This window comes from Phyllostomus discolor, chromosome 1 (assembly GCF_004126475.2).
Source record: "Phyllostomus discolor isolate MPI-MPIP mPhyDis1 chromosome 1, mPhyDis1.pri.v3, whole genome shotgun sequence".
Lineage (NCBI taxonomy): Eukaryota > Metazoa > Chordata > Mammalia > Chiroptera > Phyllostomidae > Phyllostomus > Phyllostomus discolor.
Genome location: NC_040903.2, coordinates 114,514,858 through 114,535,397, shown reverse-complemented (window position 1 = coordinate 114,535,397; position 20,540 = coordinate 114,514,858). Strand labels below are relative to the sequence as shown.

At 52.1% G+C, this 20,540-nt stretch overlaps 1 protein-coding gene across 4 annotated transcripts in view; it reads left to right on the top strand.

The window, feature by feature from the left end:
• ARID3B (AT-rich interaction domain 3B) overlaps nucleotides 1–10,828 on the top strand; it is a 51,771-nt gene extending 40,943 nt beyond the window's left edge. For 3 of the 4 annotated variants that reach the window (XM_028507952.2, XM_036027926.1, XM_036027931.1), the window contains exons 5-9: nucleotides 3,853–4,036; nucleotides 4,268–4,545; nucleotides 4,654–4,908; nucleotides 6,303–6,401; nucleotides 8,446–10,828. In XM_028507952.2, the coding sequence (XP_028363753.1) occupies nucleotides 3,853–4,036; nucleotides 4,268–4,545; nucleotides 4,654–4,908; nucleotides 6,303–6,401; nucleotides 8,446–8,609 (980 nt within the window). In that variant the 3' untranslated portion in view covers nucleotides 8,610–10,828. The remainder of the gene's footprint in view (nucleotides 1–3,852; nucleotides 4,037–4,267; nucleotides 4,546–4,653; nucleotides 4,909–6,302; nucleotides 6,402–8,445) is intronic. The other variant, XM_036027934.1, reaches the window with a different exon arrangement.
• Nucleotides 10,829–20,540: the final 9,712 nt, after the last annotated feature.

Genomic DNA, 20,540 nt, shown 5'->3' with positions numbered 1-20,540 from the left:
TCAGGATCAGTTGGCAACATTATTTCGTAATTCAGGCAAGCTCCTAAAACCAGGTCACCCCCCCCCCTTTGCTAATAATCACAACTATCAATTTTTGTTTTAAGTTTTTATTTGTAGTCTCATAGAACTTCAGAACTGAAAGTCATCTAGTCCAAAGTCTTCATTTCACAGATGGGGAAACTGAGGGATGAATGTTGCTCTCCCACCCCCCCCCTCCCCCCACGGTGTGATGTATTTTCTTTTTTATTCAGGCAGGTAAACTCTGCTAAAAAGCCTCTCCCCCTGCCTTGTCATAGTTGAGTCTCCTTGGCTACCAGGTCCATTAGGCATAGAGCAGACTGTAGAGATAGAGGAGCCTGAGGATCTTGCCTCTCAGTTGTCAGGGGAATGAAGCCATGTCGGGTTGGTGTCTGGATCATGATCATCTGGCTGATGTGAGAAAACCAGACCATCATCCAGAGTTAGTGCTTAGAATAGCCTCAGCGTTGTTTCTGGCAGTCCCAAGGTATCCACCTGCCCTGGGAGCTGCTTTCAGCTGTTCTGCAGAGGGCTGACACCCTCTCCCCCCTCCCGCTACTCCCCCCCCCCCCCCGCCCCCCGCCATCTCTGCAGCCACACAGGGCAGGGCTGGGGGGAAGCAGGACTCAGGGCCACCACCAGGGTTCCAGTACACCCCTCGCCTGGGGTTTCTTTGGAGGTTCAGGAAAGAGGTCTTTTTTGGTTAGGCTCACAGCCTTGACTTTAAACACCACTTTGTCTCTTCCTTAACTTTTCAGGCCCTGTCTCTACCTGTTGTTTCCTTTGCCCCTGAGCATTCCTCAGGCAAATGCAGTCACACTGTGTGAGGATAAAAAGGCGAATTTTTTTCTATATCTATAACATTGTTTTTCAAGCAAGCCACCTCCGATGGTTAGACATTAAGTCCAGTGACTACTCAGAGTGAATTTATAATTCCACCTGGGCAGTTGGCCTTCAGAGGCCATTAGAACCACACTAGAAAATCTCTTGGTGTGTGGCCAGACCAAATCAGTATGAGCAGCCTGGTCACTTCACTCTGTTCTGCCAGTCTGCTTCCATGCACGGCCATTTCTAAAAGTAAAACACACCCTTCATGTTTGATTCACCGCATTAGAGAGACACACATGAAAACAGTGCGAACTCTGGCAGCTGTTCACAAATGGAGCTCAAAACCATCACCTTATCATAGAACTTGAATTCAAAGAGCTTGACCACTCTGGGCCTCATTTCCTTAGTCCGTGTAATAACGAGCCTGCTAGGGCCTGAGCCAGGAAGGTGACTCCTTTCAGGGCTGTCGGCAGTAACACAGCTGGTGATGGGTCCTGGCAGACACAGCACAAGCCCTAGGGAACTGTGGTTAAGATTCCCAGTTGGGTTACCATGGAGCTGGTTGCTTTGACTCGAAGAAGTTTTTTTACAAATCTGCATAGTAGCTTAGTTTATTGAATACTGTGAAGTATAATATTCAAGCCATGGTGAAGGAAAAACAGTTGCTGCCTTCAGAGAGCTACAGTCCTCCTGGGTTACCAGGTGAACATCCATTAAACAACGAGAAAGTAATTATATGCTGAAATGGGGGTATAACAGAACTTTTGTAAGGGAAGATGGCCATGTGAACCAGGGTAGTAGGAAAATTATTCCTGGAGGGAACAAACATTGAAGGCTAGTGCCGAGAGGTCTTGAGCAGGAGCGGTCATTTTAGTCCTGATGAGGAAGCAGAGTACAGAGCAAAAGGTAGAGGAGAAATGAGCTTAGTTTTGGGGGTGATAGTGAGGCGACAGAGACCCAAGTAGTTGGTGAGTGAGCTGTTGGGTGTATTAGAAATACTTCATGCCTTATCTTTTACGAGGGTCAGGGAACTCAGTCGTGAGATTGAACCTGTGGGCTGCGGTGAGTAGGCAGTCAGAGTCTTTGTAGGTTTTTAAACAAGGAGGCGAGTAATATGGTAAAAGTGCAAGTTGACTACATGGATGAGAAGCTGCTGCAGGCGTCTGCTTAGCCAGCCAGGGCCTGGTTCAGCATGGTAGCTACAGACTGGAAAGGAAGGCACCTTTGCAAGGTATCTCCGAGGAAGAATCAGTGGAGCTCCCTAACGATCTGTATAGGTTGGTGATAAGAGGGGAGACAAGGAGTCAGTGCTGCCCCTGAGCTTCCTGCCTAAAACCTCAGTGCAAACACTCCGACTTGGAGTGAACAGGTCACACATGTGGAGATGTCCTCGAACCTTCTGGAAATACAAGCTTAGGAGGCCTCTGTGAGGGGACCTTGGAAGTGGTCTCCCTAGAGTCTCTAGGCGATGCCATGGAGGGCGTGAACGTGCCCAGGCCTTTAGTGTGCTTGGGCAGACAGACCACCAAAAGGACATAGACCTCGGTTCTGTCCTGCCAAAGACTGGTTCTGCTGCATCAGGCCCTTGTCTTATGACGGGAGTAAGGGCGAATGTCCAGAACAGCACGGGGAGGAAAAGTTAACCAACGTACAAGCTGTATTGTAGAGTAAACCAGCAATCCTCTGAAAGTCTGCCTATGAATCTTGGCATCTAACTCTGTGAACTTTTTGTCCTTGACTCTCCAAAGACCAGTTGGTTGAGACAAAGGCCTCAGAGGCCTCTTGTTCCCTCCCCACACTGAGAAAGGTGCTGTAGCAGTCCCACATGTTCCTGCTCACGCCACTTCCTCTTCATAAATGTGGGAGCCCTCACACCATTCTCTGGCTTGAATTACCCTGTAAAAGAGTTGGTGAGGCCAGCATTCCAGGGCTGGGAAGAGAATGCCATTTCTCGAGGGAAAAGAAGCAGGAGCTGAAACAAAGCCCTTCTCTAATCAGGCTGCCTAACGTCTACCAGGCAGGCAGTGAGATTGAGCCATGCGAGGGACGAGGGGAGGAGCAGCCTGTGTACAGTACAAGCAGCTTGCTGTTAAAAGGCAACAGGTCTCATACCCTGCCCTGGACGGTGACCCTTCCCTTTGGAATTCTCCCCTCTGACCTCCAGATCATTAATCCAGAGGCTGCCAAATGACAGTCATCCATCACGCCTCCTGATGAACTGAGGAGCGCCTGGGGAAGGCCCTTGGCCCCACCCTCCTTGCTCATTAGTGGGCCTTCCTGCTCAGAGCCAGGTTTCCTGGTCACAGCTCTGGCTCCTCTCACTTCCCTTCCGGGCTGGTGGGCGGAAGCTGTTCTGACCTGCCCCTCCCTTTCAAAGGCCAGGGAAGGGGTGGAGTGATTAGTGAGGACCGAATTGTTGAATTTGGCTTTTCACCCCTCCCCCTCCCCCTGGAAACCTGTGTTTCCTGCAGATCCTTTGACATGGTGGAGATACAGGACAGAAAAACCCATTTCTCTCCCCTGCAGCAGGAGAGGAGGAAGCAAGCAGTTGTTCAGATAGATGAGCCGGGCAGGAGCGCCCCCAGCCCCCCGCCCCCTGGAGGGAGTCAGGGACGGCCTCCTAGAAGAGAGGGCTGACTGGCTGGCACATGAAGGCTACAGGGTAGTGAGTTGCCACATCATCAGGAAAGAATCTGGATTCAGTACTCCTATAAAAAAAAAGAAATCTAGTCCAATCCTCTTATTTATAGATGGGAAAACCGACCCAGAGAGGCAGCGCGTTTTACCCAATGACCTCACAGCCTGTGAGTTGCACCTTTCTGTTCATCCCAAGAGAAGTGGCAGCTAGTCTGACAGCTTTCAGGCTTTGGGAGTTTGGCTTAAATTATACTTCTAAGCAGATTTCGGAACGTGTTTCTAACTCAACAAAAGTTGGGCGTATGTAGATGTCTTTCTCTCTGCTTGAGGATGATGCAACCCTCTGTTTCTCTCTCTGGACAATCACAGGGACCCCCATCAACCGAATCCCTATCATGGCCAAGCAAATCCTTGACCTATATATGCTGTACAAGCTGGTGACAGAGAAGGGGGGCCTGGTGGAGATCATCAACAAGAAGATCTGGAGGGAGATCACCAAAGGCCTAAACCTCCCCACGTCCATCACCAGTGCCGCCTTCACCCTGAGGACCCAGTGAGTGGCCAGGCTTTGGGGAAAGGAAGCAAAGACTAGAGAAAAGGGATGTTTTGTTTTCTTTTTTGTGGGGTGGGGGGTGGTTTGCCCTTGACTGAGGATTGAACCCGTAACCCCAGTGTATCAGGAGGCTGCTTCCACAGACCCAGCAACTTAAATGAGGCGGTGTCTGGTGCCATGTTTTGGATTACTCTTTTTTGCTTCCTTCCTTCTTTCCTTCCTTCCTTCCAGGTACATGAAGTACCTCTATGCTTACGAGTGTGAGAAGAAAGCCTTGAGCTCCCCAGCTGAGCTCCAGGCAGCCATTGATGGCAACAGACGGGAGGGCCGGCGGCCCAGCTACAGCTCCTCCCTCTTTGGCTACTCACCCGCTGCCACTGCTGCCACTGCCGGGGGCCCTGCCCTTCTGCCTACAGCCAAGATCCGCTTCCCCATCCTTGGGCTGGGCTCCAGCAGTGGTACCAGTGCCAGCAGCCCTCGGATCTCTCCAGCAACTACCCTCAGGAAAGGTCTGCAGGGCCCTGGGGGAGGAGGAAGGAATGGAGCCAAGTTTCTGTGTCCAGGACCTGGGTGGGCAGGTGGATTATAGGTCAGTCTGGCTTTGGTGCCTTTGCCAGGTGATGGAGTCCCGGTGACAACAGTGCCTGTGTCAAATCGACTGGCTGTGCCCCTGACTTTGGCAGGCCAGCAGGCTGGCACCCGGGTAGCCACGCTAGAGCAGCTGCGGGAGCGGCTGGAGTCAGGGGAGCCCCCTGAGAAGAAGGCGTCCAGGCTGTCAGAGGAGGAGCAGCGCCTGGTGCAGCAGGCTTTTCAGCGCAACTTTCTCAGCATGGCACGGCAGCTGCCCATGAAGATTCGGGTCAATGGGAGGGGTGAGTGTGCCAGGCCACACTGCATTCAGGAGCCCATTCATGTCCCCCAAGACTGGGTTGGGGCTCCTCCAGCTTTTGCCCTGCAGGCTGCCAGAAGGGTCTGGAGGCCAAAAAGTCACATGGAGCTTCAATGACCACGGAGATCTCAGTTTGCCAAGATGAGGTTATTTTTCTTGGGGACCAGAAATTGCTTCGGGCAGTGCCTTATTGTCTAGCAAATAGGAAGAAGCAGTGTTCAAGGAGGAGTCTGAGGCCTTCCGGGACAGTAGCTGTGTTCCCTCCTCTGCCCCCCCCCCCCCCCCCAGCCTTTGATCTGTCTAAATTAAAGGGCTCAGCCTTTACTCCAGTGCCTGACAGGAAGTAGGAGTGTGAGCAAGCGCAGGGCACATCTGGGAGAAAGTCAGCACCTCTATTCCTGAGGCTCTGTGAGGGACTGGGTTTCCTCAGACCAGGCCACCTGTGGCCGCCAGGAGTCGGAACAGGCAGGAGGGAGGAGAGACGAGTTTGGCAGCGTAATTGACGCCCTTTCCCTTCCCCTCCAGGTTTTTCAGGTGCCCCACCTTTATGTCTCCGGAACCACACATTCCATGTCCCTTGTTCCTCTTCCCTCCCTTCCCCTCCTCACACACATTTTCTCGGCTGGCCATGCCCTTGATGTTGTCCCGGAACAAACATGAGATACGTGTCTGTGGGAAAGAAAGAAAATGCACAGCTTCCCCCAATTTCTGGAGTGGAGGAAGCTGTGCACATTCCCAAGCAGCGGGTCTCTGCTCCATTAGCCGTTTGAGGCCAGGTGCCCTGGTCCTGCACAGGCCAGAGGCTGACAGGACAAGTGCCTCATCTGAAGGAATTCTTGGCCCTGTGCATGACAAGCAGGCAGAGGCAAGCTGGGCAGTGGCCTTCCACGAGCCCCAGGTGCCCAGGCTGAGATGGAACACCAGGTGCTGGGCAGATAGACCGTCTTCTTGAGGAGCCCCCAGCCTGGTGAAGGGGAGGAGGAGGCAGGGTGAGGCCTTAGAGGCAGAGACTGACTAGATCGGCCTGATCTCCGGCTGCTCAGCAGATGTGTAGTGGGTGCTCGGTGAAGTTTGCCAAATCACTTTGAAAGTGCCAGCACACAGCTATGAGCCAAGGGCAGCCTTCTTGCTGATGGCGATCCCTTTTTCTTCAGGCAGAGAGAGTTGGGGAGGTAAAGTGGCCCATGGAGAAAACAAGCAGTAGGACATTAGCAAGCCCGGGTCCTCCTGCCAGACCTTACGCTCAGGAGAAGGTTGTCTAGATGCTTTCTAACAGTGCGTCAGCCTGCTGGGGCCAGACCTGGGCGTGGGAGAGCCTCAGGACAACAGACGCGCTGGAAGCCTTGACCAGGCCTGCTGTCCCCCTTGTCCCAGCAGAAGACAGATCAGAGGCTTCGGCTACGGCACTGAATCTGCCCACAGGCGGCGTCGGGAGCATTAGCATGTCCGTGGACATCGATGGCACCACCTACGCAGGTAAGGCCCATGCGCGGCAGCCAGCCTCAGTGCTGCGGCCTAACGGGCCCTGCTTGTCACCCTCCCGTCTGCATGCCTTCCCAGGGTGCCTTTCCTCTAGGTGGTCTCAAAGTTCCACAGCTGAACTGTCCTTCTGGATTAGTAGAGGCTGAGGATAGCTAACATGACAGACCCCCTCCACCTTTGACCAAATAATAGGAACCCAAGGCCTAACCTTTTTGGACTGATGATTGGCTGATGATTGAATCATTCAGTGTGAAGTCACAGTCAACTCGATGTTTATGCCTTCGAACACAGTGAAAGTAATTGTGTTCTGAGTCCATCATCATGGCCTTCTCATGCACGGCCCTCCTGTCTCTGTGCTTCAACTGTTCTCTTTCTAAACTGCTGCCATTCCTTTTCTTTACAATGGATCAAGGACAGACACAGACACAGGTCTGAGTGCCTGTGTGTTCGTGACTCTCCCATCATTTACAGTTGTTTCTCCCTCAGTCTAATTTGGCAGTAGTGGGTGTGTGGGTGGGTGGTTGGTTGGCTGGTTGGTTGAACACCTTTACCAAGTAAGTATACCCTGGGCGGTCAGCTTAGTTTTCATACTGTCGGTTCTCTTGCCACTCCCATTTTGTGGGTTTAGGGCTAAGTTTGGGAACAAAGCCAGCTGACTCTTACTAAGCATAGCTTGATGAGTTGGAGCTAATGTGCCCAGGCATTCCAGCCGGTCGCCTTCCACCAGGAGCTCCAGCATCAGCCCCCAGTTTTACAGAGGGTGTGGAGGTGCCCCTTCCATCAAAACTGGGGGCATTTCCTCAGGGCATGCTTCTGCCCTTTGTATGCTCCTGTGCTGGGGACGAGGCTCCCTCAGGGTACACCCTGTAGACTTCATATTCTGGATCTCTCTGCTGGATCACCTGCTGTAGGCATAGGGGCAGGGGGAAGGGGCAAGGCTCCTGCAAGCAGCCTACAGAGAAGCAGCAGCGCCCAGGGCCACAGCAGAGGTCTCTGCCTGACACAGGAGGCCCTCGAAGAGATTGGGCAAGCCAGTGGGTAGGGCTTGGGTGCTTGTGGCCTTCTGGTGGCTCTGTGGTGGTCTGAGAGGTTTGGGGGTTGGGAGTAGGTCCATGGAGAAAACGGGGAAGGAGGATATGGGGGCCTGATATCCACATCATTTTTGCCCTCTATCAGGAGAAAGGACATAATGCCTCCTCTCTCAGAAGAGGGCTGAAGGCTCCTCAGACCTCACCTTCCTCAATGTCAGTTCCATCTGTATGCTTCCTCAGTGAGTTGGCAGCCACCTAGGCTAGGAGCCTGGACGTCCTTCCTGAGAGCCCCTCTCACCCATGCTGCCCCCACCCAGAGCTGAGCAGACCCTGCTGCTCTCTCCTCTCCTATCGTCACCACCGGTGCCCGAGGTCAGGCCTCTCTTCCCCTGTTAGAGTAGCTCCTTTTCAGGCCTCCATCACCTATATCCCTCCCAGCCCCACAGAGAGTGTTCTAAAGCACACATCTCATGAGATCCCTCCCTTAAAACTGAGGAGCTTCACGACACCTGCAGGGTAGCACCCGGGCTTCCTTAGGGGAGTACAGGCCCCCGTTACCATGCCCTCGCATCTGTCCAGCCTCATCTGCCTGCACTCTGTAGTCAGACCACAGCGCTGTGTGGCCTCCAGCATGTTTGCTGACTCTTTGCTCTCTGCTCTCAGGTTCTTTCTGCCTGGCACACCATTCCCTTCCTCATTTGGCTGCTTTTTCTAACAGCCCATGTGCAGCCTCCCCCTGGAGCTTTCCTGGCCAATTTTCCTCTGCCCTCTAAAACCTTTCCTCAGAGCATTTGTAACATTTCAGTAAGATTACTGTACCAACCTATGTGTGCCCCCGCACAGCCTCTAAGCATCTGGAAGCAGGGTAGTGTTTGGGACCTCCATCGGCACCTGGCACGGTGTCCAGAGGGGAGCCTTGCACAATTGGGCGGTAATAATCAGTGGAAATGGATGGAACACGCCTCTTGTCTCTCGTCTGCTCACACTTTTCTTCTCCTCCCCCCCAGGCGTGCTGTTTGCCCAGAAGCCCATGGTCCACCTTATCGCCGGGTCTGCTCCCCAGAGCACCAGCAGCAGCGCCAGCAGCAGCAGCAGTTCTCACTGCTCACCCAGTCCTACCTCATCCCGGGGCACCCCCAGTGCAGAGCCCTCCACCAGCTGGTCCCTCTGAGGGGCAGGACCCAGCTCCTACTCCCGCTCTTCTGTCAAGAGTGAGGGGAGTTGCTGCACAAAATTTACCTCATCTCACGGATCCCATGTCAAATACCATTTGGCCAGATGTTGAGAGTTTGGATGTGTCCACCTCTCCAGGCTCCAGTCAGGTCCTGCTGTATTCTGGGGACAGGGAGAGGCTGGAGGGCAGGACGGGGCAGCGTTGTCCAATCAGGGATTGTCCCGGGGAAATGGGTGGGGTCTGCGGGCAGCCGGCTTCCTGGGGATTCCCAGGCCATCCCCCCTTCCTGGGCACAGTGTATTGACAATCTGTAAGCCGACATAGGGCTGGAAGCCCTCACATCCCTTCCCCTTTAATTTATTTTCCTTGCCCTGCCTTCTGTCATGACCCCAGGGTCACTGTTCCTTCCCCTGCTCAGTGCCCCAATCTTCCTCTCTCGTGTGGGTCTGCTGGGAGCCAAGAGCATGCCTTCGTAGCCCTTCTCTACTGAGCATGAGATAGGACTGTTCTTGTCTCCCATGTTGGTTCTTAGGGTGCGGGTCCCTCAAATTTGAAGCAGTCCTCATGGCCCTCTAGTCCCCTTGTAATGGCTCCGAAAGGTCACGTGAAGGCACTCCTGAGGTCCCAGGGCCTGTTGGATGTCTGCTGTAGCACCCACTTCCTGCTAACCCTCGTCCGGCCCTCAGACCTCGTGCTGCCCACTCTCGCTGGTTGGCCAGCTCTCCCGAGAACAGCCCACTTGTCCCTTGGCCCCCTTCTTCTCATGGGGCCATCTCTGCCCGAATATCCCCAAGCCTGCCGATGTCAGGTTCATTGAAATACCTCAGATTTGTAATTGTTGATGTTTGATTCTTCAGGAAGTATTTGCATTTCTGAAATCTTTTTTATATGTGTTTTGCTGACTTTTGTTCTTTTATTTTAAAATTTTTATTGTTATTATAGCACCAAAGAAGTAAAAGCAGATCACCCCAAAGCCAAACAAATGATTTGGTACCCCAGCCCCTCTGAGAGCTTGGTGAGGAGGCTGGGAGGCAGGCAGGAGAGACGACTCAGGGAATTACAGCAGCAGGGAGGCGGTGGACGAGAAGCCCGCTCTCGCACAGGCTGGGTCCTACGACCACACCGTTTCTGAAGATGGTCCTGGACTCAGTTCCTGCCAGAGCCGGGCTAGTCCCAGCCCCCACCACCCGCTCTCCGGTGGGGGCCAGACGTCTCCCCTTCACTCCACACTCCCACCTCAGGACGGGCAGGTCATGGCCCGTCCAGAGGATGTGATGCTGAAAGAGGTCCATCTCCTCTTGGACCCCGGGGTGGAGCAGGCTGCTCCTGTGTGGTAAGGAAGAGCTGATTCTCACACAAGGCTCACCTCGCAGCGTTCGGCAGACACCACCCACCGCTATGTTGCCCAGTTGTGGTGGGAGCCCATGCTAGCACAAGCCCACAGCCAGCTAACATTCCGTAGCATCGAGGAACGGAAAGGGAATTCCAGAGCTTGAGCACAGAATGTGCCTCAGCCTGGTAAGCTGCAGCTCTACTGGACCGTGTCTCTTCCCTCCCCCAACCCTCTACACACATTCACATGGTCCCCCTCCACCAGGGCTGACCCTCTTCCAGCCTCAGAGGCCTTCCCACCTTACTCACCAGGCAAGTGAGGGTGTGGGCAGAGAAGGGCTTCTGGGATCTGGTGCCAGGAAGGAGCCCAGTTGGCTGGCACTGGGCCCACTTGAAGGTGTCACAGACATTTTGCCAGTGTGTTTTTCTCAGGGGTTTGGTCATGAAGAATGGACTCTTCCCAGCCAGAAGATGCAGGGACAACATGCTGTGTCTTTCTGGTCATCGGATTCCCTCCCGTAGGCAGCTTGCCCAGCCTCCCCCTCTCAGTGAGGCCCAGCTGACCTCAGGACCACAGAGGGGTCTCAACCTGAAAGCCCGAGAAGGGGGGCACCAGCAGGTGTCTCTGGGCCAAGAGGAGCTTCCCCTGGAAGTGCAGTCCTGAAGGCCAGGAGGCGGGCAGCCAGGGCAGCTGCACCCACTCACCCTCCCTGTCTTTTGTGTTTTCTAGCCAGGAAAAGCGGGATAGCACATGGGTAGCCTAGGCAGTGGAGAAATACCTCAGATGCCCTCTTGCAGCAAGTGTCTGTATATGTTGTGGTTATTTTCTATCTTACATGTTCTTGAATGTTTATATTTCAATAAACCTCTACCTCTTCACACAAGCAGGTGGGTGTTTTCACTGACTCTTCACTGGGTAGTACTAGGGGAGAGGTGAGAGCCTTCAGAACAGATAGGGACTGAGTGAGCCACTCTGATCCATCGGTCTTTCCTGAACCTTTTCCCCTGTGCTGCTCACCTGTCTTTTCCCCAGAGCACCTATTCAGCCTGTCTGTACTAGCAGGGTACTTCTAGTATTGCCTGATTGCCAAAACTGACTCCATTGATGTCACATCGGTGTCGTGGTAGGCACAGGCCCAGGGGGAAACCTCCATTTAGCAAGCCCTTTTTGCACTCCTGCTGAATCAGTGATCCCTATGCGTACGGAGCTTCAAAAGAATTTTGTTAGATTGTATTGTGACAGCTGTCATATCAGTGTGCATTTAAAAAAATAACTTGGTGAATTTTTGTGCAGCCATTTTAATATTGAAAGTGGAAGAAAATACACAACATGTTTCATTACTTCAAGAAAGGTAAAAACAACTAAAATGCAAAAAAAAGGTCTGTGCTGTGTATGGAGAAGGTGCTGTGAGTGACTGAATGTGTCAAAAGTGGTTTGTGAAGTTTTGTGCTGGAGATTTGGGGATGATACTCCCTGGTTGGGTAGACCGGTTGAAGTTGATAGTAATCGAGACATTAATTGAGAACAGTCAATGTTATACCATGTGGGAGATAGCTGACATTCTCAAAATATCCAGATCAATAAAGTGATTGGTGAAAATGAAAAATGTCTTTTACAGGGGAAAAAAAAAACACAAGAACTTGTTGGCCAACCCAATATATATGGAAACCTGGTGGCATCGAAAGACCTGGTATTTGAGAAGGACCTGGCCAGCCCTGGCTGGGATGGCTCAGTGGATTGTGAACCAAAGGGTCGCCAGTTCGATTCCCAGTCAGGGTACATGCCCATGCCTGGGTTGTGGGCCAAGTCCCCAGGGGGCATGCGAGAGGCAACCACACATTGATGTTTCCTTCTCTTTCTCCCTTCCCCTCTGTCTAAAAGTAAAATAAATAAAATCTTTAAGAAAAAAAAAAGAAGGACCTGGCCAGTCCTAGGGCTGGCGGAGTAGGGCAGAGGGGAAGTGGACCTGGGGCCACGAGGGTCCCCAGCTATGGGGGTTTGGGCTCCATCTTCTGAGCATCAAGGCATAGCCGGTCTGGTTTTGTGGTTGGTTGGTTTAGATAATCTGCTTTTCTAGAATGGTGATCTGGAGCTGGGAGACATCTGGGTGTAAACACCTGTAATTTGGGCCTAGTCTGAGGGCACTCAATCTTTCTCTGATGTATAATGCACGTTTTATGGGCCCAGCCTGATTTTGGTGAAACAAAAAAAAGTGGACAGAGGTAAAGCATTGGGTGAGTTTGCAATCACCTTCCCTTCCACACCATATACCTCACTAGTCTTGGCCTTCTGGTTGCAAAGTGGGGGTCCCCCTCTCTGCCATTTTTAAGTGCTAGAAAATTAGGGGACATTGAGACAGTCTTGAGCCTGTCTCACTGATTTTTTTTTTTTTAAAGACAGAGGGGGTACTTACGGCCAAGATGGAGGCATAGGTGGATGCACCGTACCTCCACGTACAATCAAAATAGGGACAACAATTTAGAAACAATAACACCCAGAAATGACAAAAAATTGATATGAATAGAAGTCAAACAGCCAAGAAGTTGAATTAGACCCGTGCATCCAGACTTGTAGGAGGGGTGGAGACAAGCAGCTGGATGCGGGTTGCTGCGCAGAAAGCAGTGGGACCCGTGCGTAAGGCTTCTGGGGCGTGTAAGGCAAGACTGCAGCGGGTAGACCCTGAGTGCGCAGGCAGCAGTGGCAGACCCAGTGAGGCAGCGATTGTAAATCAAGGCAGTGCGCGCAACCCAGGGTCACAGCGCTGGGAAATAGAGCCTCAGGACACGGATTGAGGTCACCTGTGGCAGTTGAGGCATACGGAGAGACATCCAGCCTCACAGGGGAGGTTCTTGGAGGGTCCCACGGCGAGCACAAGCCCACCCACATGGGAACTGGCATCAGAGGGGCCCAGTTCGCTTGGGGGAAGCAGCAGAGGGGACTGAGGTCTCACGGAGAATGGAGCAACGGCCATTGTTCCCTCTCGACCCCACCCCCACATACAATGTCACAACCCAGTGACGGGTGCCCTGCCCTGGTGAACACCTAAGGCTCCGCCCCTTACTATAACAGGTGCGACCAGACCAAAAAAAAAAATGATGGCTCAAACAGAAGAACAAAAGGCCCCAGAACCCATCATTTTAAGCAACGGAGAGATAGCCAACCTATCAGATGCACAGTTCAAAACACCGGTGATCGGGATGCTCGGAGTTGGTTGATTTTGGTCGCAAATTAGATGAACAAATGCAGGCTACGATAAGAAAAATTAAGGAAAATGCACAGGGAACCAATGATGATGGGAAGGAAACTGGGACTCAAAACAATAGAGTGGACCAGAAGGAAGAAAGAAACAACCAAACAGGAAAGAATGGAGAAATAAGAATTCAAAAAAAAAAAAAAAGGAGAAGCTTAGAAACATCCAGGACATCTTTAAACCTTCCAACATCCGAATTATAGGGGTACCAGAAGGAGAAGAGGAAGAGCCAGAAATTGAAAACTTATTTGAACAAATAATAAAGGAGAACTTCCCCAACCTGGCAAAGGAAATAGGCTTCCAGGAAGTCCAGGAAGCTCAGAGAGTCCCAAAGAAGTTGGACCCAAGAAGGAACACACTAAGGCACATCATAATTACATTAACTAAGGTAAAAATGAAGGAGAGAACCCTAGAAGCAGCAAGAGATAAGGGGACAGTCACCTACAAAGGAGTTCCCATCAGACTGTCAGCTGATTTCTCAAAAGAGACCTTGCAGGCAAGAAGGGGCTGGAAGAAAGATTTCCAAGTCATGAAAGGCAAGGACCTACATCCAAGATTGCTCTATCCAGCAAAGCTTTCATTTAGAATGGAAGGGCAGATAAAGTGTTTCTCAGAGAAGGTCAAGTTAAAGGAGTTCATCATCACCAAGCCCTTATTTTATGAAATGTTAAAGGGACTTATCTAAGAAAAGAAGATTTAAAAATATATAGTAAAATGACAGCAAACTCACAATTATTAACAACCACACCTAAAACAAAACCAAAGAAATTAAGCAAACAACTAGAACAGGAACAGAACCACAGAAAGGGAGATCACATGGAGGGTTAGCAACAGGGGAGTGGGGGTAGGAGGAGAGAATAGGAAAAGGTACAGAGAATGAGTAGCATAGATTGTAGGTAGAAAACAGACGGGGAGGGCAAGAATAGTATGGGAAATGTAGAAACTAAAGAATGAATGACACACGGACATGAACTAAAGGGAATGTGGGTGGGAGAGGGTGTACAGGGTGGAGAGGAGTGAAGGGGAAATGGGACAACTGTAATAGCATAATCAATAAAATATATTTTTAAAAGTAAATAAAATATTTTATGCTTAAAAGACAGAGGGGAAGGGAGGGGGAAAATGAGGAAGAGAAATATCAATGTATGGTTGCTTCTCATGCACTTCCCACCCGGGACCTGGCCCACAACCCAGGCATGTGCCCTGACTGGGAATTGAACTGGCAACTCCTTGATTTACAGACTGGTGCTCAATCCACTGAGGCACACCAGCCAGGGCTGTCCCACTGGTTTTTATCGTTCAGTAGTTTAATTACTGGTAACCAACATTTGGCATCACTCTTCACAACTTCCTGTGACACACCAGGGGTCTGTCCTGTGGAGATGCAGTGGGCCTAGTCTCAGAGAGTGCTGAGACAGGAGAAGCAGGGTCTCGAGATGTTTCAGATGGAAACAGCAGAGTGACCAGGGGCAACGCTGAGACATGGTAGGTGAGCGAGGGTCCTGATGGAGAATCCAGGGGAGAATAAGGCACCAGACCATGATGATCCCATCCCATTTCAATTCTCACAAGAAAATACAGGATATTGTCTCAGGCTAAGGAAAGGAAAAGTTTCTCAAAATAGACCCTCCAAAACTGTTCATCAAAAGATACCATAAAGTAAAAAGATGAAGTGGGAGGAGATATTTGCAACACAACTAACAAAGGTACAGTAACCAAAATGAATTCTTTTTTATGCTTACTAAGATAAAAGCAAAAAGATCCCTGACTGGCGTAAGTGGATTGGACATGGTCCTGCAAACCCAAAGTCACTGGTTGGATTCCTGGTAGGGTCACATGTCTGGGTTGCAGGCTGAATGCCTGGTTGACGTGCAAGAGGCAGCCGAAAAAATCTTTTTAAAAGCAGAAACTAAGTGTGCACAAGAGGAAATACAAATGCCTGGACCTCATTCGTGATAAGGGGAATACACAGACAACCATTCCACACCATTCTACACAAGCTTCAGTCTTAAAATTCTAGGTCTTGACAAGGATGGGGAGCCATAGCAACTCAGAGACTGCTTGCTCAGTGTAAATCAGTCAAACCAGTTTGGAAAACATTTTGACATTACCTAGTCATCTGCAACATGCACTTTCCCCAGGGCCCAAGCAATTCTGCCAATTCTGAACGTATGCCCCAGGAAACCCAAGAGCACTGATGGCAGTAACTGCTGTGAAACTGCCAGTTTGTGAACACTGGTGTGTGCCAGGCACTGCTTTAGTTCTTTGCATGAATTCATTCATTTGACCCTTTGCACATTTGTGAGAGGGGACTATTACTATCCCCAGGTTGCAGATGAGGAAATAGGCACAGTGTAGTTGAGTGGATTAGACTGAAGCCCCCAAACCGGGGAAAAGAGCAGCCAGGGCTCTAATGCACTGACTCGGCACAGAGCCAGCCACTCCACACAGTGTCTCATTGCGTGCCCTGCCCCATAAGACTATGACTTTGTCCATCTTCCATGTGAAGAAACTGAAGAGCAGGCATGTGCCCCAGGCTACACATCTAGCAACTGCAGTGGCCTCTCCCACCTGAGCCTCCTCTGTGAGGGGCATGGGCGGCTCAGCGTGGTGAGAAGAGGGAAGCCAAGGCTGGTGGTTCCTGTTCCTGCGCAGCCTGGTGCCCGCACTGCAGTCTTCTGCCCACCAGAGCAGTTTTCCGAATGCTCCAGGTAACTTCCCACCTGATGGGCCAGGGTTGGCGAGGGGCCTCAGCACAGCCGAAGGGGTGAGGGCAGGGCGAGGGGCCTTGGCCAGGAGCACAGCGCGTGTGTCCCTGTGACAGGAGTGTGCCCCTCACTCACCAGAAGGAATGGGGAGCTGGTGGCTTGGGGCTTCTGACCGAAAATGTTTGGAGTCACCATCTGAGGGAAGGGGAAAAGGGGCTGACCAGGATAGCAAGACTGGGAAGAATGGGGCTCCTGCTGCGCTTGGAGACAGGGAGGCACAAGCCCCAGGGCAGCTGGGACATGGACAGACCTGAAGGCCAAGGGTAGTGGGGCAGGCCCTGTGCCAGGGAACAGGGAGCCATCTGAGAACAAATGGGGAAAGGGAGCAAGACCTGTTCTGAGGGAGGGCCTTCTGGCAGGGCAGCATCTGGTTTGGAGCCCACTGGGGGTGTTCCCTGGCAAGGGACCCAACCATTCAGGACTGTGTTGGCAGAAAGGAGAGGGACTTATTCTAGGGCCCCACAGTGTGTGGCAGAGCCCAAGTACAGGGAGACTTGGGGCCGGCCTTTGGGGGGTCTGGAACCCAGAAGCGTTGACCATGGAAGGTTTTCCTCGCCTTCTGTAGGCCAGCTCACCCTGCCGCCCAGGCCACAGAACAAGGAGAGATAACCATCCCAAAGGTCAGGGTTTTGTCTTCTCCAGGCAGGAGACCCCGCTGGACCAAACCAAAATCTCCAACCTCTCTCCCGGGGATTGGGCGTAGGGGAGACTGTAAGCACCTTCCTGGGCTTGTACGCCTGGTAGAGACACAGAGAGGGGTGGTGCTGGGTACCATCCAGGGCAAGCTGCTGATCCTCCAGCTCTGAGTTGCAAGTTCTCACCAAATCCCAGGCTTTCTGGACAGAGCTCATCCTGCACTTGGGCCAGTTTGGAGCCCATCTCCTGCAGGGAATTCTGGGAAGGGGGGTGAGGGCTCCTATCTCCGTTTGGTGTTTTCCCCAGGATGTCACCACACCCTGGTCTCAGAGATTCATTCTCACAGGAGCCTGCTTGGGACTATGCCTTGACCTGAAGAATGGGCATAGTGACTGGGAGATGCTAGGAGAGGCTGATAGAAGAGCATTAGGGGAGGGAGCAATATGCCTCATTCTTCCCCATCAGACTGTAGAGGTGACCAAAACTTTCCTGAATCCAAAATATTGTTGGGCCATACTCCTCAGCACTCCCTGTAGGGATACAGCCCAGCTTGAGGGCTCCCTGAGGGCAGGCCCAGGTCTGCAACCCTTTCCATCTCTAGATCCTCCTCCCCTCTGGCTCCTGCATAGGTGCCTTTGACTCCCATGCATTTGCTTGATAGGTGAGCCCACACTGCCACGGAGTGTCTGGTCCCTTCCCAGGGCCACCTAGAGACAGGACAAGGGCAAGGCAACCTGGGGTCCAGCCCAGGAGGGGCGTGGCTCTGCTCTTGGCCCTTGGCAGAGACACCCTGATGCCAACTCACTTATTCCAACAAACCAGACAACCCTCCCACCCTGCCTCCCAGGTTCAGCCCTACCTTCACCTCTCTAGGTGGCCTGAGTCTCAGCTCCTCTGGTTCTTAGTCTCAAGAGCCCACTGTGGTCTTAGAGGGCCTGGCCCATACAACAAAGGAAGACCCCTCTTCCAGCCCCACCTCCAGGTCAAGCACTGTTTTTTTGTGTTTCAATGGGCGTACCTGGTGCCACTTGCTTCCAGGAGTCTGAGTGCCCAGAGGGCCCGGCCCTAGGTCACTGTGTGCCCTGCCTTCTCACTGACTTTGTCCACTGCAAACAAGCCCCCAATTTGACTAATGTGCATACCCCATAAAGGATAGAGACCCTCCAGACCCTGAGGAGACAAACTGATCCTCAAGGGTCTGAGTTGAGACAACTGAGTCTGAGATTTTGTTCCATGCAATGGATAGTCGCAGTCTTCCTTGAGCAGCTAACAACTTTCTCAGAGCCCCCAGTTTGAGTGACACTGATTTAGACCAACTCCACCTTTTGTGAGGCCCTGGTGCTGAGATGCCATCCCCGCACCAAAGCTTTCCAGCCAGAGCCTACTGGCTCCAGTAGGGGGGGTCCTTTGGCAGAGCATGCTCCCATCCTGGGTCCTTACAACTCTACATCCCTGTGACTCCTTGGTATCTGTCTCTCTGTGTCTCTGGTGGTGTCACATGTGCATCTTGGTGTGTGTGTGTGTGTCTGTATGTCTATCTACCTGTGCACACATACACTTGCTCAGAAGACAAGGGGAGGACACTGGCCAAGAGAGGCAGTCACCAACCTGGAGTTCAGGTCAGGTGGACAGGGTATGGGACACCCATGCCCTTGCTCTGGCCCCTGTCCCACATTCCACATAAGCCCCTCACTCACTCTACTTTTCATTTGGTTCAGGGACTGTTTACACATCCCCGCCTCCACATTTCTTCTCGCTGGGCCTTTGTGCATGCTCTTCCCTCTAGGTAAAATGCCCTTTGTTCCTTCACTCTTGGAAGATACTCGTGTTTACCATTAGGGGTCAGAGGCCCAGAAACCTTCCATATGGGGAGGACTTTCCTATCTGCTACTATCCCCCCTCACCCAGTGTCTCTCCCCTCATCAGGCACACCAAACTGTAACTGCCGGCTCGGTGGTTGTGTGGCCCCAAACTGTACGCTTGGGATATCAAGTCGTCTGACCTGAATTTGGTTCTCCTATGCCCAGAAGAGGGCCAGACATAGTAGATGCTCAGTGAATAAATAAATGGATGATGGGGCACAATGAACAGGCAGAAGAAAGGGAGGAAATGTAGGAGGAAGTATCTTAAGAAGCGGGGAGGCTAACTGGCTTGCAGTAGAAAAGACCGGGCAGTTGAGAATGGGGACGGAGGGGATGTGGAGAGGAAGAGGAAGAGGGAGCACACACCTGGGGAAGCCAGGCCTAATTCTGTTTCTGGAGTGTCTGCCGTTCCTTCTCTTTAAATTTCAAGGCAACTGCCACCTAGTGCCAGCTAGGTAGTGCCAGCTACCTCTCCCATCTGCCTTCCAGTACTCAGACACCTTCTTATGAAACTTCACTGAGGGGCCCTGGTACCTCCTGGACCTGGAGTGTGCTAGTGGAAATGAAGCAGTCTGGAGACAGCATGGGCCCTAGATCACCCTACCTCATTTTCAGTGATTTCTTTCCAAGTTGCATGGAGGTCCTCGCTATGTCTTGTTTGTTGGGATGGGGACTGGGGCAAAGATGTCTCTTTCACAACTCCCTGCACAGAGAACCCTTTGTCCTGGGCACTTCTACTCTTCAGCATTCTGATATGAGCCCAATTCCTGAGTTTATCTCATACAACGTCCCCCGCCCCTGTCCCCTGCCCAGCCTAGCCTTGGAGGGGCTCAGCCATGTGTAGGGGAGGGAGGGCTTGTTGAAGGTAACAGATTTCCTACATGTCCCCATAAAAATCCAGACTGACAACCAGCAGTGTTGATACCTGGGGAAGATGGTTTGGTTTTGACCATGTGATTCAGGGTTTGGTGACAGAGGCTAGCATACCTCCTGCCTACAGGGCCATCTCACTGAGTGTGAGAGCAGGACACCCACCCCACCCTAGCCTGGACATTCTGAGGGGTAGGCCTGAGCAGCCACTTAATAAGCCTCCTGGCTAGGGGCACCCCTTGTCCCTTGGCAACCTGGCATGCACTGCGTCTAGAGCCTGCATGTGGCCCTCCAGCACCATCTGCTCTGCTTGCAGCTAATCCAAGCAGATCCCTCGTCACTGGTGGTTCTGGACCAGCTCTTCAGAGTTTTGTTCACCTATGAAGACCCGCCACTCAACTCAAAGTCATGGCTCCCCTCCACCAGGGCCATGCCTGTGATCTGTCTGCTCAAGCTATCTCCCAGGCCTGTATCCATGCAGTCCCCTCCCCTAAGACCCTAAGAGCCCCGAAGTCCTCATCCTCTGGGACTCAGTCTTTCCAGGAGGCCTCCTCTGACCACCCCAGCAGAGGCTTCTCCAAAATCCATGCTCACCTGTGGACCAAAGGATTTAAGGCTGAACAGTATCTGGATGTAGCTGATGTGGCTCAACACTAGAGGGCGCTGTTTTAAGTGGACTACAAAGTAAATGATACTCGCGGAAACTGTGTCGTGGAGGCCCTGCTCCTCTCTGTCCCTCCTGGTCGTTCTCTTTACCATGGAGTCCTTTGAGCCTCTCAACCAACTTTGGAATCCCCCAAGGACAGGGCTCAGGCTCCCCTGCCCCTGGCACAAGAGGACACAGTTTCGTTCAAATAGTGCCCTGGTTTTCCTGTAGGGCTGACAGTGCCAGCTACCTGATCCACCTGGGTGAACATCAACAGCCACTCCTGCAGGAAGGTTTTGTCCTGAGCCTGGGCAGGGGTCTCAGCTGGCCCCATGGAGACTCCCCCATTTCCATCCCAGTTCTGCTTCTGTCCCCAAAGACCTGGCACCAGCGTTCTGCAGGTGCATTCACTCCAGGGTCCCAGGGTTTCCTGCCAGGCTTTCTTGTATGTGTGAGTTCTTTTAGTAATGAAAAGACAATAGATGAAGCACTAATGATAGAATCTCAGGCACAACAGCTGTTGGACCACAGATTTTGGCGAGGGAGCTGGGAGATGGCTCCTA